General features: G+C 41.3%; 1 protein-coding gene across 3 annotated transcripts in view; it reads left to right on the top strand.

Annotated features, from left to right (window-relative positions):
- Positions 1–25240, top strand: part of LOC133138366 (SLIT-ROBO Rho GTPase-activating protein 3-like) — a 67523-nt gene that overhangs the window by 32241 nt on the left and 10042 nt on the right. The window contains exons 4-17 of one of the 3 annotated variants that reach the window (XM_061257023.1): positions 3847–4009; positions 6054–6116; positions 9393–9578; positions 12008–12136; positions 13830–14051; positions 14292–14393; positions 15442–15639; positions 16108–16192; positions 17541–17568; positions 20119–20149; positions 20560–20620; positions 23593–23670; positions 24186–24320; positions 24521–24626. In XM_061257023.1, coding sequence (XP_061113007.1) covers positions 3847–4009; positions 6054–6116; positions 9393–9578; positions 12008–12136; positions 13830–14051; positions 14292–14393; positions 15442–15639; positions 16108–16192; positions 17541–17568; positions 20119–20149; positions 20560–20620; positions 23593–23670; positions 24186–24320; positions 24521–24626 — 1587 coding nt within the window. Of the gene's footprint in view, positions 1–3846; positions 4010–6053; positions 6117–9392; positions 9579–12007; positions 12137–13829; positions 14052–14291; positions 14394–15441; positions 15640–16107; positions 16193–17540; positions 17569–19206; positions 19310–20118; positions 20150–20559; positions 20621–23592; positions 23671–24185; positions 24321–24520; positions 24627–25240 lie in introns of all 3 variants that reach the window. The other 2 variants (XM_061257022.1, XM_061257024.1) reach the window with 2 other exon arrangements.

The following is a 25240-nucleotide window of genomic DNA, read 5'->3' as shown; positions in this document are numbered from 1 at the left end:
AGGACCTGTGTGTGCGTCAGCTGAAGTGCTTTCTCCTCTGGATCACAGGTGGCCTTTAAGGGAATGTCTCTGTTTTGTTGGTCAAATCTGGCGTAGAAGCAGTTGAGGTTGTCAGGTAGAGCAGCATCCCAGATCACAGTTCTGTTTGCATCTGTTCTGTAGTTAGTAATTGACTGGATCCCCTGCCACATGCTCCTTGTGTTGTTTTCCCTATAGCAGCTCTCCAGTCCTTATATGTCCTCTTGGCAGCCCGAATGGATTTTTGGAGCTCATAGCGGGAATGCCTGTACTCCATAATGTCGCCTGACTTGAAAGCTGCACACCGGTTCCTGATCTTGCTGCGTACATCCGCATTGAACCAGGGCTTCTGATTGGGAAACACACGAATAGTCCGGGTGGGAATGCAGATTGAAGTGCACCAGTCAATATAGCTGCTAACAGTATCTGTGTACTCATGTATGTTGTCTGTGGCTACCTTAAAAGTGTCCATATCTGTGGCTTCCAAACACCCCTGCAGTTCTGCTAGTGCATCTTCAGTCCACATCTTCACAGTTCTCACTGTGACTGGGCCTGCTTTGAGCTTCTTGATGTAGGTGGGCTGTAGCAGAATAGCAAGGTGGTCGTATTTACCAAAATGCGGCTTGGAGACAGCAGCATAAGCACCTTTAATATTGCAGTAGCATTTGTCCAAGGTGTTGTCTCCCCTAGTGGGGAAATTAACAAGCTGATGGAATTTGGGGATGCTTTTCCGGAGATCACAGTGGTTCAAATTTTCCAGAATAACTAAAGCAGCATCAGGATATGAGTTCTCATGTCTGCTGATCATGTTGTGCAGCTCTCTGAGTGCTGTGTCCTCGTTAGCCGAGGGGGGGATGTACTCTGTGCTCAGAATGATACACTGCAGTTCTCTGGGCAGGTAAAAAGGCCTGCACTTCACGGTAATATACTCCACATCCTCAGAACATGACTGTGATATTACCGTGTTGTCGGTGCTCCAGGACTGTTTGACAAAGATTGCTGTTCCTCCCCCGCGTGTTTTACCGCATTCCTCCGCGCTGCGGTCGGCTCTGTACACACTGTAGCCTGCCGGTGTTATGGCCTCGTCGGGGGTCCTTTGTCCGAGCCACGTTTCACAGAAACATGATGAGTTCCTGTTGAGTTCAAGAGAATAAAATTAATCCAGTCTTTTTCTGTGAAGAGAAATGTTTATTAATGCTGTTCAATTCTGGATGTTTTCTTCAATTATCTGAATGATATTGAATATTTGATTACTGAAGGATGCTTTTACCTTTTTTCTGAAAATCTGTCATGGTTATTGTCAGGGTTGTACGTCTGAATGTCTTGATGACTGACTACAGTCCAGGCTCAATCCTTACACAGCATTTTTCTAATGGAGAGATCCACTTAGGTTTGAGCAATTAGTGAGGGAGGATTTTAGCAGCAATGTGGCGTTTGGTCATAAATTGAGCTAATGTGAGTGACTGCGTTCGCTTATGGCTCTGTCAGATATCAGTGTTCAGTGGCGGGCTGAAAACTAATTTCTGGTAAATGAAAGTAAAACTTAATTCTGTTTTGCTTGCAGTCAGCATGTCCTTACTTCACACAAACTGCAGATGAGTTTGCTGAAGCCATCGTGGCAACACACAGGATTTGAATAAGTGACTTTCAGGGTAGAGGCCCGTCTACTTAACCTCAAGACAATACTGTTGGTCATTAGAGTTTCAGTTCAGTTATGCTTTTTTCAAATAGGAAGTGTACACTGCCATATCAGCAAGCAAAGCCTTCTCTGTTTGAAGTGAACATTCCATAGCAAAGGTCAGCAAGATCTAGCCCTTACTAGCCCGTATCTTTAAAATCTTTGCATTTTTATATGTCTCACTTCTTCTTCCTCATGTAAAAGCAGATGCCTCAAAGGTCAGCTGGTTTTCCAGCTGCTATGTCAGGCTGTGTTTGCTGGAGCCAGCTTGCTGTGCTCGTCTGTTTCATATAAGACTGAGTGTTAACCAGCATTTGCTGTCTGTGAGATATCACCCTCACCTGTCTTGATGTGTCTGAAATCCTGTGTTCCTGTTGCTGATAGGATGTGCCGGTGTGCTTTGTGATGTATAAATTGGTGTGCTGTGAAGCAGCATTTCTTGGCTCCCCATTTAGGTGTTAGTACTATTGCAACATTGAACTTGTGCATGTGGCTGTACTGTATGTCAGGTATTGAAATGAAATGGGGAGAAATAAATGCCATATTTGTCCTTATCTGTGTTTGCTATGTGTTCATAGTTTGGCCTGGGGGCATGTACTACCATTGTCGTTTGATGTGAGTGTGTTTGTGACATGGCCATATACGTCTGGAAGTGCTGGGGAATCACAGTCTGATGACCAGTAAATGACTACCATACAATGACACAATGTCAGCCACAGTTAAAGGCTGATATTTTGGAAATTTCTATTCTATTTCTATGGTTAAACGAGGAAACCCCTTTAACGTACTAGCTAAATGTTTAGTGTTCCCCTTGAACCCTAACCCTGGACATTTAAGCTTCCCCCTATGGAGATATGACACAGACTGATTGAGACAGTTCAAGTGAAAGAAGTCCTTGAGCACTGTTTATATTCAGCCAATAGCAAAGTCACATTTGGTACTGTTTACCAAAAGTTATGTAACAGATCCAGACTGCAACAGCAGTGAGCAGTGTGTCTGGTTTGAATCAATCCTCAGTACAGAGAGAACAAGGGAAGTTGTTCTGGAATGGTATTTTTGGATCACTTGTTTTTGAATTGTGAGCTGTGAAACCAAGAAGTGGCTATGATTTGAATAAGAGCGATAACATTAAGAAATGCACTGTTCGGAAACTCCACTCGGTCATGTGCCCGTGAAGGTGTTCGCCCTAGCCCAGCAGCTGTCGTAAGGTCAAACTTCACACAGGAAATGTCTGTGTTCTTCAGCCGCTTCGGAAATTGCCACCACATGCAGGAGGCTGGGTGGAAACAAGCTTTCCTCAGTTCTGTGAGAACAATCAGCACAAGGTTTAACCCTATGAGATCTATTGTGATTTTTTCACTGTTTTCAGTTTTTTACAGATTAAACTGGTTTATCTAATAGATAGCCGCTCATCATGCAACCCCTCATTTGAAAAAGACTTGCAAAGACCTGTCCCAATCGTAAAATGATAGTGTAGTCCTCATTATATGAGAAAAATAAAATCACTTACTGAAACAAATATGTTCACTTGAGTATAGTACTAGTCAAAAGTTAGAACATTTTAGGCATTTTCAGCTTTTTACTATTAATGTTTTATTTTTTATGTTTGTAATCAAACAATTCATATGTGGTAAAACTGCAGATTCTCCCCACATTTTTGTACATATCGGTTTCACCATGTTGTAATTGCTATAGTTGTTATACATGAAATGAATGATTACAGGCTACTGAAGCAGGTGACATTCTTCCTACAAAGGTAGTTAATGTATTGCCCCCAAAACAATGGTTATATTCATGTTTGTACTGTACCACACAAACCGTGATAATGACACATACTGCAGCCCATTATAGTAGCACTATTTGCTCGAATTTAATTTTCTGTTCATTATTAATTGCAGATCGTCATTAGTTGCATGAAAATAAACATCCTCAGCTTAACAGCATACGTTTAGCGAAGCACTAGCCCGCTTTTAGTGTCCGTCAATTCCAAATATTTCAAAGTCACAAGTCTCCCCTGCATAACAAAAAAGGGAATGCTTTTTGATGCAAATTCCATAATTCGGCCTCGAAGGATTAAAATGGTTGTCTTTATTGGTTCTGGCTGTTGAACCTAAACGCATGCGTTTCCCCTTCCTGCTGCCCTCTCTCAGGAAGGACCAGCACCTCCTGTCCCCGGTGAACTGCTGGTACCTGGTGCTGAACCAGACGCGGCGCGAGAGCCGCGACCACGCCACGCTAAACGACATCTACACCAACAACGTCATCGTGCGCCTGTCCCAGGTGGGAGAGGATGTCATCCGGCTCTTCAAGAAGGTCAGGCCTGGGGAAGTCACTATTCTACCTTTCCTATTCCACACCCGGGGTGGGACCGTTTACAAGTAATAATGAAATCTGAATATCTGAAAAATTGTGAAAAAAATGTAATCAGGAATCTTTGAAACTATTTTTGCATCTTTCAGAAATACCTCCTGCAGAAGTACTGTCTGAACATTTCAGTTGTCCTTCAAATGTCGCGAATGTAGATAAAAAATGAGACCAGTTCTAAATTCAGACTTTTCCAGATTTCAGCTGACAAAGCAATACTTCTGCTGAGGTGGGTGTAACGGTGGGAAGGGAAAGAGCTTACTGATCAGTGTCCTGGCCTGGTTGTGGCAGTGAAGCATCTGCTGAATACAACTCCATGACATTCGCATGCTTCCTGCAGGGCGATAGCACTGTCAGTATACTGCAGAGGTCACTGCGGAGGTTTACCAAACACGGCTGGCTGGTTTTTTCACCAGGCTGGGCATTATACTACAGAGGTGACTCAGTGCCAAGCTCGGCTATGTGATGTTTTCACCTGGCTGGGTTTCACTATAAATGGCTTCCCTCTGCTCATCGGCCTTAAACTGTCCTCCCCCATGTCTCAGTGCAGCTCACCATAAATCAGACAAACAGAAACACAGTGGTACACTGCTCAAAGGGGGTGCAATCATAACTTTTTCTCAAGCTGTTACAACATGCAGAATTTCACATGCTCATTCCAAATGCATGATAAGGAAGGCTATTTCTGATTGCAAAACTGTGATGGCATCAACTGTACCTCAGGGCCTGGTCTTGTATTGATCGGTTATGAATTAAAGTCCAAAATGATTAATGTTCTTGGAGGGAGAGAGAGGTTCCCTTACAGCCATCTTGGAAACAAAAGCAGCATTAATGATGTTTAGTATCTCTGAAGTAAAATAACCCTAATGGGACAAGAGTTTGAAGGGTACCTGAGGTTATTCTGTGAAAAGGAGTTTTAGTTGGATGTACAAAACAAAATATATTTGACTAGTTCTTGTAAGGCTAATGAAAAACTGGTTGTTGTGTCCAAATGAACACAACCCAGAAACACCATACTCTGTTCTGTAGTGTATATATCTGGTAATGTAATGGTTTCATCATTGAGTGGGTAGTTTTCAGTCCCAGTTTGCTGCTGAACAATAGTGTGCATTAAATTGTGTGAATTGTCACTGAACTGTGAACAAGGTCACAGGACGTAATATATTGTTATGAGGACCTTTCATTCTTCATCTTTTTGGCAGTTATGTAATTCTTTTTCATTTTCAAATTAAATGCATTGAGCAAACAGTGCTAGCTTTTTTCTTTTTTTTCCCTCTTTCTCTTTTGTGTTTTGTGTTTTTTTGTCTAATCACATCCAACACTCCTAAGTGTGCTGCTAAATGCAGAAGTGATAGGTGTATGAAAGAGGGAAGACCATTGTGAACATGAAACCTAAAGCCCAAAACATATTCCTTCTTCCAATAGCTGCATTTCGTAAAGAAAAAAATGAGGGAAGTCCAGCCATTGTCTGTTATACCACACTCAAACTGCCAGAATGAATGAGTGGAAACTAATTTTAGTCTACTTTAAAGTACACATTTCACTGTAAAATGTTCAGTGTTAAATCAACTCAGATATAGTACATTTGACCCCTATTGGACTGTATTAGAGTTAAATCAACTGTTGTATTGACTTGAACTTCTGGCCAGCTGAAAACCTTTATATCAGAGAAATGGAGGTGGACTAAAAGTGATTGTGCAGTCAGTCAAGCACAGGGGATGTATGTGTATGGGCACATTAAGTTACTTTTTCTATTCTTTGCCAATAGCACTGGAGCACTGAATATCCTAGTCTATGTCATCTGTTCCTCTCGCTGAAGTATTCTTTTTTAATTTTTTTCATTGGGATTGCAATTTTGCATTGTATGAAATGCTTTCCAGGCGAAATAAGCCTAGTATAAGCCAGAAGTAAACCAAATAGCAGACGTGACTAGTCTATATTGTGTTAAATGGGCAACAACTGCTTTCACAATTCATTCTCCCTTTATTTTCAGAGCAAAGACATTGGGATACAGATGCACGAGGAGCTTGTGAAGGTTACAAATGAACTGTACACTGTGAGTAAACATGTTTTCTTTCATTTGCTGTCAGTAGAGATCTGAAGCATTTCCTAGGCCCATCGGTTCTTCGTTCTCTTAGCCAGTCTCATTCACACAGCCTTAGGCCGTGTGAAAAAGCAATCACTCCTCCGAGCCTTTCCATTTGCGGCAGGATGAGCTCCTGTGTCTAGTCTGGGGAGCTGTTTGGCGATGACGGGGAGCATTGTTGCATATTTCTTATTGGCCGATTTTGGCCCAGACCAGTGTTGTGGTGTTCCAGACCCTAGGTCTGCAGAGACACTAATTTTAACTCCTGTACTTGGAATAGTTACACGTCACTGGCCTCTGGCCCAGATCTGTGGTTGAATTAACTCTTAATCCAAGTTTTTTTTTCTTGTGATTGCTAACTAGCACCGAAGGAGAAATGCTGATTGAATCCAGGCCTCTTTAGATCTCTTCCTCTTTTTTCTTTTTCTGTTTTGGCTCTCATTCTCTCATTCTCCATCTCTCCCTCCCAGAGGAGGATTATGTTATGAACATTGTGGGAAACCATAGGGCGCAGACACTGTCCTCAGGCCAAGAAGTGAAAGTCCAGCCAGTTTTATTTTACTGTCAGGGATGTTGTGCACCAGTCCAATTATGCTGTTGTGTCCCTCTGCAGGTTCCTGTCCATCACAAGGGAGAAATGACATCATAAGTTAATGTCATGAGCAGAAAGCTGCTCGCACACTATTCTTTGGCAAGATTTGTATTTTTGCCCCATTCATCCATCTAGCAATCCAGATGTTGAAAAGAGATATTTATTATATTCTGGACTGTGTTTTGAAGGATCAGACACCTTGATATAACTAATTATTGGTTGATCAGTTGGTTATTTATAATCAACCATATCATTTTAAAAAGAATGTGGTGGGGAATGTCTTCAATATTTCAAAGTGCATGTTATACAATAAAAATAAGTTAATTCCAGCGTTATGCAGTATTTTCCTTGATTGACACTTTATATAAGAATTGTTTAATTTATTCCAATAGTATTCTAATGTCTGTCTCATCAGTCTGAAAATGGAAATTTCAGATTAGGCTTTCAGGGGAGTCTCCCTTTGTTTCCAACCCAACGTAAGGCAGAAAGTGTTGTTTCCGATAAGGATGGGAGACTCTGTGCACGTGTGCGTCGGTCATTCAGCCAGCCATTAATTTCCTCAGGAATAGAAATGTATTATTTATGAAAGCGCCAGGCTAAATGTATGATGGTATATGGGTGTGCGTTCTCGCGCTAGCCTGCGGGGCTGGCAGCAGTTCTCATTTCAAGGTTGCTATTGAAGCTCAGTGAAGGTTAATGCTCCGGGGATCTAGGGACCAGCAATTGGCATGTTATTATTTCTTCTCTATTTTTCTTCAAAGGGCTCTTGTTAAATATCCCTAGCCATGGACACAGTGAAGTTGTTATATTAAACTGCAGAATACCATACTGTCTGTCCATTATGTCCACTGAACGTGTATACAGTACACTGGAACAATTCCAGATCTGCAGTGACTTACATCTTGCTTCAGGTAAATGTTGATGCAGGTTCATCGAGTGTCTACGGTACTACCTGGTACACTAGTTAGTGTGTAACACGATTGCAGCAGTAATGTTATTGATTTTAAGATGGAAGGGATTTCTTGCCCTGAGTTTAATTACGTGCGGAAGCTGAAATGAAAAGCGAAAGAAAGAAACCGTTAATTCTTAAATTAGTAAAAGGACAGCAGCTCAGATTTAAGCTGTTCCGTTTCTTTTTTTTTAAATGTTCTGTAACAGTCATAGCTATTGTATATGTTCCTGCTCAGACATGTTGTGACAATGTGCAGCCCCTTCTCCAGGACTACCCCAGTCCCAGAAAGGCATAGCTGTCCAATTTGGTGTGCTCCTGTGTTGTGACAGGGAACAGGCAATTTGTGAAATGGATGAGCTGGAGCTGGGATCTATTTCTGGCTTTCCTAAGCATACGTCTTTTTGACAGACAGTGTAATGGCTTTATGTACTGCTGGTGTTTAAAAGGAAAGGATGAAAAACTACCTGCTGCGCATAACAGGCCAGCGAGCTTGCAAACACAGTACTGTGGTCTCCAGTTTTTTTATTTATATTTATAGTATTTATAATTATCGTTAATTTGGGCTGTTCGTTGTGATTCAGGTGGAAACGTTCATTGTAAATGTGCATTGTCACACCCATTTACTGTAGAAAAAAATGCCTTTGAATCCAATTTGAAACCACAGAAGTTTTCGGGTGCAGCCATGTTGTACAATTTGGAGCCAGAGACTGCGCCGTTGTGAAACGGGAAGCTATGGCGATGTCCGCCATGTGTGGCTCCACTTCACTTGTGTTTGTACACAATAACTTGTATTATTCGGCACATGTCATAGGGAGACATTAATTGCATGTAAAAAATTGTTTTATTTTTTTTGTATTGTTACCATTGGTTACAAGGCTGGCTGAAACAGATCATACTGAAACCAACCCCGTGGTGCTGTGAGTCTCTCAACAAGACCAAGAAATGGTCTCATACATTTTTATATTATTCATTGTGGCATAAGGAGTTTTGAGGTGTTTCTGTGTACTTTACAGTCGCTAGACTGTAGCTGGTAATACCATAGAGTATGGGAGGGCTTGGTCAGGTGTCCGCGCTCATCGCTATCTAGTGACCCCTGCTGGTCTGTCGGGTGTCAGTGCACTGCATGCTAAAGCTGTATTTGAAAGTTCTTCCTCCAACTGGGCTCCCTGCAAGCTCAGCTGTAGTCTGCGGTGTGAACATGTTTAGGATGAGAGCTGTGGATTTCTTGAATCAGCATTGGGGTTTGTGCACGTGGCTATGGTTAGGCATACCAAATTGGGGTGGATATTGGACATGCTTAGCCCAATTTTTAGCCCCAGAAGTGTATAAAACATCATTTGGATCAAATTTAATGTTGCCCAAAACTAGGCTAGGGTACTAGACTATTCTAAATTCGGCCTCTCTCTTTGCACCATCTGTCAGTAGTCAACATTGCCATTGTACAAAATGGGATAATTCATGTTCTTATCAGGTCTGGGAACTTTTCACGGATTGGGAGCAACTGTTACAGTGTTGATCTGTGGCCTAGAGGTTTAAATCTGACGACTGTTTTATTCTTTTTTTATTTTGTGTATGTATTGCAATGTGTGTAGCATCGCACTAGTATGTGCAAGAACAGTACAAACCTAATATTGACAATATCAAATTTTTAATCACATTGAGCAAACCTGTCATAAACTGCCTGTGTCTGTCTTGTCTTCAGGTGATGAAGACATATCACATGTACCACACGGAAAGCATCAGTGCCGAGGGCAAGCTGAAGGAGGCGGAGAAGCAGGAGGAGAAACAGTTCAGCAAGTCGGGGGATATCAACGTCCACCTCCTCCGTCACGAGGACCGACCTCAGCGACGCAGCTCCGTCCGCAAGATCGAGAAGATGAAGGAGAAGGTGAGGCAGGACATACAGGGACAGACACGTTTTATGAGTAGGACATGCAGGGAACAGACACAGTTTATGAGTAGGACATGAAGGGAACAGGCACTGTTTATGAGTAATGCATACTCTTGGGCTTTCCACATTGTGGCATTAGAAAAAGGAAATGTTTACAGATTAAATGGACCACAGAACCTGTTTCATGTTACTTCAGTATTGCAAGAGGTAAGGTACATTTCACACTAATACCAGGAAGTATTTCTTTCCATTTTTTGTTGCATGAAAAAGTCAAAGCTGGTTTGTTGAAGCTCAGAGTTCATGTGGTATTTGTTCTGTTTTCTCTGTTTCTTTTTTGTTGTTTGGTGGAGGTGTTCTATGATTGCATTGTAACAGATACATTATTCAATAGTACACGCCTTATTTGTGATAACTGTGCTCAGCCAGCTGTACATAGTGTGCGTTTATGAAACTGGACATTTTACTGAAGCAGTTCTGGAAGGAGGGCTTTGCTCAACAGGTCAACAGTGATGTAAAGCCATGTAAATATTTGGCAGGCCAAATTATTTATTTCATGGTCAAATGAGTGGCACACAGCATTTCCACCCCTTCAGTCTGTGGTAGAACTGCAATAAACCTGCATAACTACTTGCAATTAATGGCTCCTCTGTCACCATGAAATTTCTTATCTTGCTATAAACGCAGTTGACCTGATTTTCACATTACGGGAGGTAGAAATGGAGAAATGCTACAAAATAATGAAGCTATAATCACATAGAGCTTTAGTACTTTGTCAAATCATATCTCTTTGCCACATTGCCAGTTTGAAACAAGTTTTATTTGCTCTTATATTGTTCTTAAAATAGAATATGATGTTTTCAAGCTTGTATTTGTGCAATTCAGCTGAAAATGACTGATTTCACTGTCTTCATTTAATTTTCCGTTTGCAACATTATTTTTTCATCATTGCAGATGGGAAGAGCTGTATGTCATTGAATGCTTTATGACTTCTCCAGTTTGCATTGTTTAGACAAGTCTAGTTTCAGCATAGTTTCTTAATTTATAAGCAATCACTCTTATTTTCCTCTGGAGTTTTAGAGTGAAGTAAACAAAATATGCATTTTGGTTAATTTATATATGTGCCTGGCCTGTTTTCAAGTAAACATTTTTCTTCAACTTCGACAGTTAAATTAAGTTAAGTGGTTTTCTTTGTAAGTTCTGTTTAGTGATTATAGTTTTCAGGAAAAAAAGAAATGTGTGTGGGCAAAAAAAACAGTGTTTGCACTGAAAAACACTTGCCTTAATTTAAGTCTAAGACGGTGTGTGTCGATAGCGAAAGCACTTGGTGGACCTGGACACATTAATCATTTATATTTCATTACCCACTAATGGAAAGAGGCTAGAAGTCCATACACAACTGCACACTATCACCACCTTTCCTTTGTGTTCAAGAATTCATTCTGAGCTATGACATTTAATTTCCACTGCTCCTTTGCTAAAGAGATTCCTCACCTCAATGGGACTTCCTGTTCAATCTTCAATTAAACATAAAATTCCATTCTGGATTAGTGAAAAATATTTGCTTCACCTGCAATTGCATGCTGTGTGATTTTGCAATTAGTTATAGTATAGTGTGCAGAAAAGGGTTTTTTACAGATAGGATGCCTTTTTAAAATTGTATCTGCCCATGATAGATAAGACTGACTGCATCAAATTTACCCTTATCCAAGATAAGTTACACTGCTTAATTATGTAATATACAAGTTTTTTCTTGATTTTACTGTTTTAGACTCGCAATCAAACAATGTGGTTGAAGTGCACATTCCAATTTTTGGTATTTATTACAGCAGTTTTTATAATTTCTTTGGCCTATGTTTCTGACTGTTTATTAATTTATTATTATTTCTCAGCCTCATAATGGCTTCCTTGACATTCATTGGTACAACTCTTTAAATGTCTACAAATGTCAGTAACAGATTCCAAAGGTAGACTGATTCCTTGAAGGTTGTCTTGTACCTGCACGAATGAACTAAGGAAGCAATTGAACATGCCTGACTAATCAGAAACTCCTTTGAAAACATTTCACTAAAACAACTAAATGTATAAAAATACCCTTTACACAAGCTGAGAATCTGCACTTTAACCAAATGTGAATAGTGTTTACAAATATACATTTAAATTGTGTAGTACAGAGCCAAATCAAGAAAAATAACCATTTTTGTCCCAAACATTATGGTGCTCACTCTAGCGGTACATTTATACAGCTGGGTATTTATGTATAAAGTTTGTCCCAATTGCTAAAAGGTACATTTGGGAACAAACCCTGGAACCTATTTTCTATTCAATGTAAACTCATGTTCTTAACAACCTTGCTGTTTCTTTAGCAGAATTTCATTCGCAGTAAATATTTCCACACATTGTATTTTCACTTCTGTTTTCCCCTCCAGAGGCAAGCCAAGTACTCCGAAAACAAGCTGAAATGCACAAAAGCCCGAAACGACTATTTGTTGAATCTGGCAGCTACAAACTCCGTTGTGGCAAAGTATTATATCCACGATGTCTCCGATATGATAGATGTAAGTGCGTGAAATATTATACTCCTTGCCTCATCCAGTGGTTCTGTAGCTTTAAGCTATAACACACTGGAACAGCTTTTCCAGTTGTCTTAGGTTATTTGATAGCTGTGGAGTATACTGTATATAACAGTTCTTCTCTGTTGCCAAATTGGTCAAGTAGTTCTGCTCTGCACAGTTTAAGATATACAAGATTATGCATAAGAGCTTATTTGCCTTTTTATCTTCATTCTGGCAAGGGGTATTGAAATTGAAGTGTATGGATTGGTTTGACAGGCATTTGTGGAAGCATGCAGATAATATAAACTGAAATGTGCTGTTTATATTTAAAATTAATTCAGGCTAGTTAAAGTTATTGTTATTGGTCACTTACTCTTTTACTCTTAGCCCTTTTATTGTCTAGAGTTAACATCAGTGTGTTTTCTCAAACTGTAATGGCTACAGTGAAAATGACAAGGGGCCAGTGACGGGGTTATATCGTAATATATTTTAAGCAAAAAGAACCATAGAAGTCACAGAAGCTGTGAAGTAATAATTTTAAGTTTCTGTTGTTGAAATTCATTTGATAAGTTCTCCTAATAATAATATAGACAGCATTTGCAGTGCTTTCATGAATGTGGGCCAAAGTACATGGTCTGGAATTTAAGATTTGGAAATGAATACATTCACACTTAAAAGGTTTGGAATTTAAACATTCCAATTTGGAAAAGAAAAACTGGGTCAATAGAATTCAGGCTGAGGTATGTATTGTACCACCAGGCCTGCCAAACTTTTCCCTGAGCACTGGGGAGCCGGTAGATTTGTGGAATTTACCAGGCCAATTTGTCTCTGAGGCATCTGCTGGGCTGTCTTTAGAGGACAGATTTAATTACCAAGTCAGAGTGCTGTAGTAAATCTGGTGATTTACCTCTCTAATAACCACAAAGTACGAAAGGTAGAGCCAGACCAACCACTGGACAGCCTTGTGAATACGGTTCAGGCTCTCATTGATCTTTCTAAAATGTTTTAGCAAAGTAATTTATTGCCCATGTGAGTTTAAGTCCCTACTGTTTATTTAAGTTTAAAGCGCATTAGTGAGTGAATGAATGGGGATTTTGGTACCTGTAGCTCATTGGAATGAAGAACTGTGCTTCGAGTTACTCTTATATTACATTAGAGTACATTAAAAACACTTAGTGGACACTCTTATCCAGAGGGAATAAAGTAGAGAGCATCAATGTTAGTCACAGGAATGCAAATATCACTCAGTGGTAGGGCACATTTATAATCATTAAATGTCAAGCTGAACATACCAGCAATTAGTATTGTAAACTGTAGCTACCTCTAACATTATCCCAAAAGGGAAAATCTATTTTTATCCAATTACTCTTATGATTTTACAGATTGTACAAGATACAATATACTTTAAGTCTTCTGATTGGAACCTAGTCTTATTATTCTGTAACTACCTCCATCTTTTTAGAAATGGCACAGCAGTACAGTAAAACTGATTTTTAGTATGTTTTTCATAATTTCTAAATTTGTATTTAAATGGAGTCATCGTCCATAATTAAATGTTTGAAATCCTGCAGTCTGATATCCACTGTAAGTGAACAACTTTAGCCCTATGTGTTACTGACCTGATTGTCTGAGACTTCAGTTTTACATGCTACAAAGGTCATATCACAGTCTGAAGTCATGTCTTTTATCTCCCAAGTGTTGTGACCTTGGTTACCATGCCAGCCTGGCACGCACCTTCAGGACGTACTTGTCGGCGGAGTACAACCTGGAGACATCTCGCCACGAGGGCTTGGACATCATCGAAAATGCGGTGGATAACCTGGACTCCCGCAGCGACAAGCATAAGATCATGGACATGCACTGCCAGGTCTTCTGCCCTCCCCTACGCTTTGATTACCAGCCACACATGGGGGATGAGGTGAGTACACTGTAGCTGCTCACAGGCATACAGTATGCAGGTCTGTATCTTATGCGTGGCCATAGAATCCTTTCCACTGAGTACTTTATTTTTGGTTCACGTTTTCAGGTTGAATATTTCTATCAATAATGCATGCTCATTTTCATGTGGTCATGGCATTATGGCTAGGCCCTCTATATCCCTCTTGTGTCTGTGCTCATGCATGCCGTCCTGTGCCCCCCCCCCCTCCCCCAACCTCAGGTGTGCCAGGTGAGCGCCCAGCAGCCAGTGCAGACAGAGCTTCTCATGCGCTACCACCAACTGCAGTCACGCCTGGCCACCCTGAGGATCGAGAACGAGGAGGTGAGATCTCCATAGTCCCAATGGAGGGAGGGTATTTTCTGTCAAAGCTAGTCCTGTATTTAAAGGACTTAATGAAGGCCAGTAGTCCTGTATTTAAAGGACTTAATGAAGGCCAGTAGTCCTGTATTTAAAGGACTTAATGAAGGCCAGTAGTCCTGTATTTAAAGGACTTAATGAAGGCCAGTAGTCCTGTATTTAAAGGACTTAAGGAAGGCCAGTACTCTTGTATTTAAAGGACTTAATGAAGGCCGGTAGTCTTGAATTAGACCTAAAAGTCTGATTGTGTGGAATTAAGATATAACCTACTGTTCATACAGTTCCAGGTTGTCTCTCTCCTTCTAAAAGTGATTCCAGGTGTAAACCGTTTCAGGCAAAGAGAATCAGCATACACATATAGAGACATTAATGGGCTTGATCTTGGAAGTGGCTGGTAATGGATGATGCCATGGCAATGCTTGGTGCTGGGGCAGTCTGTATTTGTCTCTTCACCGTAGGAGCGGTGCCTGCAGCAGCTCCAGGCACACAGCCTGTGTTGATGTCACACAGCCTCCATATTCACCCGTTAGCTTGACAAATGCCTGACCCCAGGGGTCATCTCACGTTCAGCCACCGAATGATTGCATCGCCTTCAGGGCACATAAGGCTGACTAGGACCCAGACCAGGATATTTAAAGGTCACATTACTGCGTTTTATGTGTCGTTTTATTTCTGGAATTGATCCTCCAGCTCTCTGGCAGACTTCCTCTCTATTGGGTACAATTTCATTCAGCCCTGGAGAACAAAGCACTGGAGAGATGGGTCAGAAGGAACTGGCCTGTTTTTGGTCTGTTTTTGTTATCGAAAGTATATCATACAGTCAACGTTTTTCCAATCTATTTATGTAGCTAGATATTATTTACCAAAGCAATTCAGGTTAAGTACGGTGCTCATGGGTTCAGTGGCACCAGGGAATGAAGCCTGGAAGTCCAATGAGTTGCAAGCACAATCCTCTTCAGCATCATCTTAGACTGTGGCCCTTTGATGTGAACGGTGTCTGGGTGCTTCGCAGGTGAGGAAGACTCTGGACGCCACCATGCAGACGCTGCAGGACATGCTGACGGTGGACGACTTCGACGTTTCCGACTCGTTCCAGCACAGCCGCTCCACAGAGTCCGTCAGATCTGCCGCCTGCGAATCCTACATGAGCAAAATCAACATCTCCAAGAGGAGGGCCAACCAGCAGGAGACAGAGATGTTCTACTTCACTGTGAGTGGCAGCACTGCAACTCAGTCAAGCTATCATATCCTGAAGCCTTTTACCCCTTTCAGAGCTTCCTATCGCTATCATTCTGTACTGTACTATCTGTACATTCATGTATATTTGCCTTACACGGCTGCATTTTTGTCAAATTAAGTATTTTCTTATCCAAATTATCTTATCATTTCTTATTTTATTTTATTGCATTTGCATTTATTTGTATACACACCAGGATGTGATTTATGTAGCCATGTATTAAATCCTCTGTAACCCTTAGTTAAAATGGAGGTTTTACATCAATTAACATTTACAGTAACAGGCATAGTCCATTATGAGCATACACCTTGCTTGGCACCACAGAATATGAGCATTTGGAAATGATATCAGCGAATGAGTACTGAAATTAAAATGCCAGAATCCAGGTATATTTGATGTACTTTGCCTCTACAGCACATGGGTTCTGTTCTTTATTCACAGAAATTCAAAGAATTCCTGAATGGCAGTAACCTCATAACCAAACTGCAAGCAAAACACGACCTCCTCAAGCAGACGCTGGGAGAAGGTAAGAGCGTCTTCTTTATCATCATCATCCTCGCTGTGTTTGTGTGGAATTTCCTGGCACTGCCATGTTCCCGGTGCTTCTGTTGACCTATAATTCTGCAAGAACAGAGACAATAGAGGGAAGATGGCTCTGTCTTTGGGGAGGGGTAGTTTTATGGAACAGGTGCTTGTCCCTTTGTCGGAGAAAATAGAAGTGAAAACGCACATCGGTTCCTGTTTCCAACCTCAGAAATTGGCTTCATTTGGGATTGACACCTTGCCCTGTGCAGTTAAGGCCCAATCAATCAGATAGACTCACCATTACAGAGACTCCTCAGCAGCTGTTGGGACACCAGGCCCTAATCTAATGGTGAGGGACTATGACTGGGACCAGCTGGGTCCTCACACACAGATGCAGGCATCCCCGCCTAGTTGGACTTTCCCCCATCTGGCCAATTAGCCACCGTCTCATCACATCGACTGCAAAATCCTGGACATTTCTTTTGTGTTATAGCACACTCTGCACTTATCTGCAAAATCTAATAGAAATTTGGTTTATTGTTAGCTCAGAATTCCAGTAGATATTTTTCAGATGATTGCACAGCAGGGTGGGCAGTCTTTGAAATGAAAGCGTTGAAAAGGCTATGCTAGAATTCAAAATCCAGGACAAATTACATTGCGGTTAGATGTAATTGAAGTGGTACATCTGCTGACAATTCAAACTGAAATGTTTTTATGAGTTTTAATGAGTTTGTGTCTGACACAAATCTCTTGCATAAATATTTTCTGTTACATAGTAGGCTGAAGCACAGCCAGTATGCAATTATTGAAATAAAGGTTACAATATTACAGGTTATAATATTGTAGCAGTATTTTGGCTAGCTGGCTTTGGAGTGTAAGACTGTGCTCTAGCCAAGTTGAGCTGACATGGTGGATTTCCAGAGCTTCACATTCTGATGAGACCTGAACCCGATGCTTCTTGGATGTCCTCTGAGGTCCTTTATCGCTCCCACTCAGTCTGCCCGGCCGGGACAAAGGGCTCAGTGAGATGCAGATGCATCGCTCAGCGCCACCAGGATTAATCCCCCCGCTTGGCGCCCCCCCGGGGGCCTCCCCTTCCGCTCGGGGCCACAGTGCCTCCCACCAGGGCCCTTTCCAGGTTTCTACGGCGACCGCTCAATGTCATTGTGTCCGGAACAGTGCCACCGTTTGCTCCATTCACTGGCTTTGTGAAGTCTCCTGATTTTCTCCATTATATCCCGCAGGACGTCCTCTGGGCCAAGGGCCGGAACGAGGTGGGAGCAATGCATACTCTGTCGCTTTCTTAACGCCTGTCTTTTCTCTTCCTCTCTCTTTCACCAACGTTTCAGGAGAAAGGGCGGAATGCGGAACAACGAGGTAAGACTTTTCATGAAAATGTACATTTAAAAAAACAAAAAAACCTGCTATTAAAAACATTTGTTAGTTTGGAGTCGTCTACAATAAGCGGTGAACTTGGATGGTATTACACATATACAGTACTTTGGGTCTGCCTAAGAAATGTGAAGGGTTCCCGAATGCTGAGGCAAATCTGACTACTCCTTGTCGCAGTGCCATCAAAAGCTATTTACGCTCTGTGTCAAACTCAGTTTAATGCAATTATCATATCATCAGACCAGTGAGACTGCAGCTTCTGTATTAACCCCCAGTTGCTCCTGCATGCAGTCATGTGATATGCTGCTATCAGTCAAGTAGAGGTGTGGCAGCTCAGATTCCATTCACTATCCTCACTTCTGAATAATAACCTAACTGCTATAATATATATTGCTTCTATGATAGTTATGACTTGACTGTGCATTTATTGAGTGTTTATACTGATGAAAAACTGTACACTAACCTTGGAAGACATAATGTACCTTACCTTAAACATACTCAAACATGTAAAATGAGGGGAATCTTCTGAAAATATATAAGTTTGTGATTTTACTGTAACACATAGAGATCAACCTGTGTTCCTATTGGAAAGCAACACCTCTTATCTAAAGCGAAATGGCAGGGTGACTTACAACTGAACAGCGAGGGGAATGTCTCCAGTTAAGCATGATGAGCAGGTCCACAAAGCAGGAAATAAGAGCAGATGATGAGCAGTAATGTCTTACTGTGTGGTCTGTCTGAAAAAAGCCAAAAACAATATTGAGTGCTCCACTTCCGACGGAAGGGACTACAGTCTGTGGCCTGACTGGGCTCTGTAGCTAAGTGCATCTTGCGTGCGAGAGCTAGATGAGGGAATTAATCTCATCATGCGATGCGAACAGAAAGAGGACTCCACCCCTTGTTTCCTCAGTCTCTTTCTATGATAGCCTCTGTCTGTGACATCCCTCTACACACCCCTCAGTGTTAATCCTCAGAGTTAATAAACTTATTCTGTTGGAGGGCAGTATCACCACACATCACATCTCCAGTGAATATGTTACATACTCAATAGACTATAGACTGCATTTGACCTGTGAATGTATTAATCAAAATGCATGCATTCCACGGCTTAAGCTTATGAAATAACGGCAGTTAATTGTGCAAAATAAAAGCTATAAATATTTGAAAAGTTACTTAAAAACTCAATTGTTTCTTCAGAACAAGTTCACCTGCCCATCTTTGTAAGGGCTATACATAGTGTTAATAGTGTCTAAATATTGATTATTATATTTTAGCAATGAGAGAATATATTTCTATAGTCCTGATTTATCTGCATTGTTACCTTTTATGCCCCATTAACTTTAATAACGTTTTGGTAACAGGTCATTATGTGGAGGCCCTGCTAAATATTTACACAGGGACCTGAAATGGTAATTATGGGTTAATTAGGAGTCAAACCAATTTGAAATAATAACACACATGAAGCTCATTGTGAGTGCAGATCATTTATTCCTGCCAATGCCAATGCCATCAACCCTCAACAAGCAGGCAGGGTGTGTGGGGCGCAGACGTCGTGGTGATCTCTGTTCTGTTGGGTGAGGACTGTGTGGCTCCTGCTGACTGTGACTGATGTTTGTTTCCCAGGCCCCCCACACTCCCTCCTAAGCCCCAGAAAATGCGGAAACCTAGGCCTCGCTCAGTGTATAACCATAAGCTGTTTAATGGTAACATGGAGACCTTCATCAAGGTACTCTCCCCTTCGGTGTGTGCGCCCAGCGGACTCTCTTTCACCGCTCTCTCACACGCAAGCTCGCTGTAACCTGATTCATCTCACCTTGGCTCTTCAATTCCTTTTTTCCTGGCTCGGATGGTGCAGTCAATCAGGGTGACAGCAGGGGAGTTAGAACACCTCGGTGGGGGGGGGGATTCTGAATTGCGACAAGGTAGCAGTGTACAGTGCAGCTGAGGTCTAGTTATTTTTTCCCCCTTAGCTGTGCAGAATGAAAACCCACTGAAATGCTGCCTGGCCGTTGAACCTTACAATGCATTGCACTTAAACCCTGACCATTAACTTTTCTCAGTCTGTTGAAGTCTTGCCAGCATTATTAACACACGCACAGCGAGGCCTTTAAAGAGCAGAAGTGGCCATAATTTCTTCCCACACTGTAGATTAGGCCATATGGCTCAGAGTCTTGGGTTTATATTGGTATACAGTGGTTGTATTTCCTGTCACAACTGCCTACCTTGTGAACTAAAATGGGACTCCAGTGTAACTCTTTGTTACACTGCATTAGGACTCTGCAGTTTCTAAGCTACCCTAAACGTTTCTGGTAGGCTTGACTTCTATGGTTGGCCTTGCCTTTCTGCTGGCTGTGGCCTGTCTGGTGTGTTGGCCAATGACAGCTGTGGCCTGTCTGGTGTGTTTGGCCAATGACGGGTGTGGCTTGTCCTCTGGCCGTGGCCTCTTGGGTGGGCCTGTTTCCTGCTTTTCTCTAACAGTTATGCTTCTTGCTTCCCTGCCACTCTGCTCACCTGCTTCGCTGCTTTCTATCCCAGGGGAAGACGGAATGCGCGTACCCGGAGCCAGGTACTATCTAAGGGAGGGGGGGAGTGCAGGTCCTGAGAAGACCAGGCTTGGAACTTGTACACTAATGACCCCTATGTCCCTGTTTTTCCAACCTCTCACTAACACAAATAAAGTGTATAGAACTGCAACCCTAGCCAGCCCACCTGTTTCTTCCCAGATAGCAAGCGACCCCTGGCAGATCTGCGCCGGTTCTGGCTGACTTCAGCCCAGAATTGGCACAGATCCAGCCTAGAGTCACTTGGATGGGTGGGTTGCAAAAATGAATTGCTTCATATTTTTCCATAAAAATATAGATTTCTTTTTAAGAAATATACAAGCTTAGTTTGAAATACAGAAATGGCTTTAACAATCAGGAAGCAGAAATATTTGATATGATAGTACTGGTACTGAACAAGGCCTATTTCATTCAGGATTCAGGCCAAGCCATACCGTTGGTGGTAGAGAGCTGCATTCGATACATCAATCTATATGGTAAGTAGACAACACTGTTTATGCAAATAATTTAAAAATAGTTTTGTCTCGTCGTATGCTGCCAACCCATTGGTTAAAGAAAACTGGGTGTGTAGTACTGTCACACTTTTATAGGGACTTGAAGTGGACAATGAGCTTACTAGTAAAATGGGGAGATGTACAGTACCTGTAAAAGGACACACCTTGCCTTGTTCTGTTTTTTATTTTTTATTAATGTTTTATTTCCACTGTTTGTAATCAAACAATTCATATGGTCAAAGTGCAGTTTCTCAGTTTTTACCACATTTTTATACATTTTGGTCTCACCATTTAGTAATTACAGCACTTTTTATATGTACCCCCCTCCCCCCATTTCATTGTTTGAGACAAATTAACATAATATCAAGTAAAATAGTCATTTTTTGTATTTGGTTGCATATCCATTGCATAACATGACTTCCTGATGTCTGTGACCTATCAACCTCACCAGAGTCTCTATATCTTATTTTCAGGTTGTCCTACAAGTGATACTATAACTTTTGCATTTGAAAGGATCTCAAATGGGAATTGGGGGTGGGACTAGATTCAGCTGTAAATTATGCAGTATGGAACACATTTGTTGGCTAAACTGCTTTGGAAAATAAAACATTAATAGGAAAAAGCCGAAAAGGGCAATGTGTATCTAAACTTTTGACTGACTGTCTGAGAGACATTCTAATGAAGCATGCATGCTGTACACTTGAGAATTGAGTCAAGAAAGTCCAAGTTGTCATTCAAACCTTTGGGGATAGTATGCACATATGGATCTGCCATAAAATCAACATTAGGGCAGAATCATTTTGTGGACTTAATGTGCTGCAGCCAGTTTGAAATTGACTGTATTCCCACAATGCATCTGTTTGTAGTTTAAGACCCCTTAGGGCATGATAAACAGCAGGGCAACCGCATGCTCAAATACAGCTGGGCTGTGGAAGGATGACAATATGATGGATTATTGAAAAGGTTTGCTGCAGCTATTTTAGATGCTATTTGAAATTTCAGGTTTATTTCAATATGTGCTACTGTGCTCTGTTAAGCTTTTCAGAAGAGGTTTTAGTAAGAGTAGATTGTGTTTCTATCCTTCAAAGAAAATAGTCTGTCCACTTATTTTTGGCTTATCTGCAGCTGTCCATGCCTTGTACAGAAATGAGTAAATGTAGGTAATACTATAACTGCTGTCCAGGAGCCTATAGTAGTCATGAAAGTACACAAGTCCCAGAAGTGCAATGCAGTAAGGCAACATAACTAATAACCACAGTACTGTCTATGGCCTTCGTGACCAAATTCCAAATTCAAACAAAGGTCCTTCAATTTTAATTCAGGAGGCTTATAAAAAGAACTGTGGTGAAGCTAAAAAAAACTTACTGTAGTTGACTTTTTTTGCAGTTTAAGCAGCTGTACTGAAGACTCAAAGGCAATTTTTAATTAGTTGTGCACAGGGTCATACCCTATAAGCTATTAAACAGGCTTTACTGCAGTGGACTTCTGGAACCCTTTTGGTGTTTCAGGTCTAGTGATTTAGTTGTATCTTGACTGTTTTGGTTGGAAAAATAAAAGTTATTGCCATACACATACGTTGTATTAGCTCTGATTTGTTGCTCAACTGCAGATGTATTGCATCTAAGAATATTAAAAACAATTCCATAATATATGAACAAGAATCATTTTAACTTGAGACATACTGTAGGTCTTTGATGCTTCCAGATGTTTCAGCTGCTTGCGTAGGAGAGATTCCTCCTCTGTACCCCAGACAGTGCGGGGTTTAGGGGTGCATTGAAGAGGATGCACAGGGTGAACTTCCTAATAAAAAAACCCAGTGAACCCAGTCCTCAGTTATTTTTCCTGGGCCTAATCCTTTACAAGGTATTTCATAATGGAAGATGCAAGCTCCACCAGGATAATGGGCCTTAGCCCTGTCGGAAAATTGGCCATCAGCACGAGAACGGATGGTTTCCACAGTGCAGGAATAGCACCATAGCTGTACTAAATGATTTTTATGAGCCCCTGGGCTTCGGTGCCATCTGGACCTAATACTTTGTGGACGCAAGTTCCATTTGTTCGGCAAATGGTAAGTGGCGAAGCAAAGCAGACTGCAGTCCTTTACTCACTGAATTATCAGCAGCAGCATTACAGATACAAGCTTTTCATAGTGTGAGCCATCTGAGAATTGTGCTTCTATAGTTTGCATTTGTGCTGTGAAGAGATTGGGGCTGTCCTCCACAGTTTAATCAAAGGAACAAAGGAATATAAAGGATTTTTGTAGCAAGCTGTTACTTTTTTTCAGAGGCAATCCAAGTGAGCACAGCAGAGCTGAGATGACATCAGGCTTGCTTGGTCTTATATTAAGAATGGTCAATGAACATTTGGAGCTAACCAGACAGCACAACACACAGCACATAGCTTGAAGCTTGGTTTGACCAACCTACTAGTGGCCTGTGGGACATTGAGTCCGATCACTACCATACTTCTTACGCAAAACTTCCAAAAGCATATCCAAGTGTGAGCACGACAGCCCAGAATGTATTTTCATATAGCTATATTTCACTGCTTTCTCACATGAATTAATATTTTCTTCCTTTGTACTGAAAGTGGGACTTCAACACAAGATTTCACTCGGTTCACTGCAGACTGTTAATAATGATGAATGGGAAAGACCGCACAGTGTTTAGCTCTGTTTATAGTAGAAGGTGAAGTCCCATGTGAACTTCTCAAATGCAAATAGTACAAAAATAGGATGGCGGCTTGCCATTGACTCAGTCCAGATTGTTTGAAGTCCAGGGGAATGAACAGGGCATCTGGTAATGAAGACCATGTGCCCAACAGGCTGGCTTCAACACCAAGGGGCCTTTTTTTAATGGACAACATTTCCTGTCCTGTCGCGTGCTTCTGTGTGTCCGGTTGCTGATCAGTGTGAAGGTAATAATGGGTTTGTGTTCATATTCCTCCCCCTTCAGGGCTGCAACAGCAGGGTATATTCCGAGTTCCTGGATCTCAGGTCGAAGTCAATGATATTAAAAATTCATTTGAAAGAGGTCAGTCCCCGTGAGCCCAACCATTTTCTCTCCTAATTGTTTTTGAATTGAATTCTGTGTTTGCCTACGCCAACAACATATTTCCTGTTGGACTGTCAATATATATTAAGTAGCAGGCCTGTTGGGTGAATAAAATACAACACAATACTGAGAAAGTGCAAGGTGAAACAGAAGCTGACATTCTTTTGACATTCATGTACATTCTTATGAATATTGAAGTTCTCAAAAATATTAAATATTGATAATGGCCATAATATGCCTGGAGAAAGAAAATGTGAAATGTTTCCACCGATGTCTTTGTATTTTTATGTAAAGAAAGGCTAAGAGTGTAATTCATTTACCTGAAATAGCTCTTGTTCTGTCTTGTCTTGTTTTAACCAAATAATGGTATTCCAGTAATATGCACAAGGATATTATTTTTTAGGAGGTGTTATTTCAAACGGTCTCTGGATGACTGATAGGTGCTTGTTGCTGGAATAGAGACTTGGTTTATAAATTCATCCTGTGTTTCCCAGGTGAAGACCCCCTGACTGACGTTCAGAGTGACCATGACATCAACTCGGTGGCAGGGGTCCTGAAGCTGTACTTCAGGGGCCTGGAGAACCCACTCTTCCCAAAAGAGCGCTTTCTGGACCTATTGGCGACCATCAGTGAGCTTTCTCTTTACCTCGCACCATGCTTAAACTATGTGGGGGTCAATGCTCAGGGATAACTAACCTAAGACCCAGCCCTAGACAGACAGAGCAATTGCTGTTCTCCTTTAGGTTGTAGGTGAATACTATGTGGCCCTATACGATGTAGACGACAGGGGCATTGCTCAAGGGTTATGACACCTTTAACCTTTTTTCAGAACTGGATTCGGGTGCTGAGAGAGCTCATCACATCCAACAGGTCGTTGTGACTCTTCCGCGTACCATCATCATTGTCATGAGATACCTGTTCGCATTCCTCAATCAGTGAGTCTGACATTTCGCTTTACTTGCTTTGATGCTACCGCTATGTTTGATGCATAGCTCAATTTGCAAATGGGTGGACATGGTGCCAATTTAATGTGTGGTGTGATTCATCTTTCACTGGGATAGCAGCATTTCATCTATTCAGCTCATTCGTTTTTTATGAAGAAACGTGTTGGACAGAATGCCAGAATACATCCACTCTGATGATTGAGGAAAAATTAAATTAATCTCAGTGTGTTTTCAGTGAATTAAGATCTCCCTCCAGTGTCTAACAACAGAGGATTGCAGCTTGTTTGTAAGCTGTGAAGCTCATGCTTTTTGAATGTAGTATACCTGTCATTTTTTACTACACTGTTGTTACTGATGCTATCTCTGTGCAGTTTTTACAGTACAAAGGATTCATTCCCACAATTTTTCGCAATTTTATTGCGATTTCAATCAATCTTTAATCAATCTGATTTCATAGTGATTTTGTTTCAAATTGTCTTCCAAACACATAAACTGTCTTACAGCAGTTAACAATAATGCTATAGCAGTGGGAAATAAACAACAGGGAGTGATAAGCATTTAAGTCTTAATCTTTAAAGTCCTTTTTAAGTTTAACAGTCTGTGGG

This window comes from Conger conger, chromosome 10 (genome assembly GCF_963514075.1).
Source record: "Conger conger chromosome 10, fConCon1.1, whole genome shotgun sequence".
In the NCBI taxonomy this organism is placed as follows: Eukaryota; Metazoa; Chordata; class Actinopteri; order Anguilliformes; family Congridae; genus Conger; species Conger conger.
The sequence above is the reverse complement of the archived record's forward strand: the minus strand, read 5'-3'. Positions and strand labels throughout refer to the sequence as shown.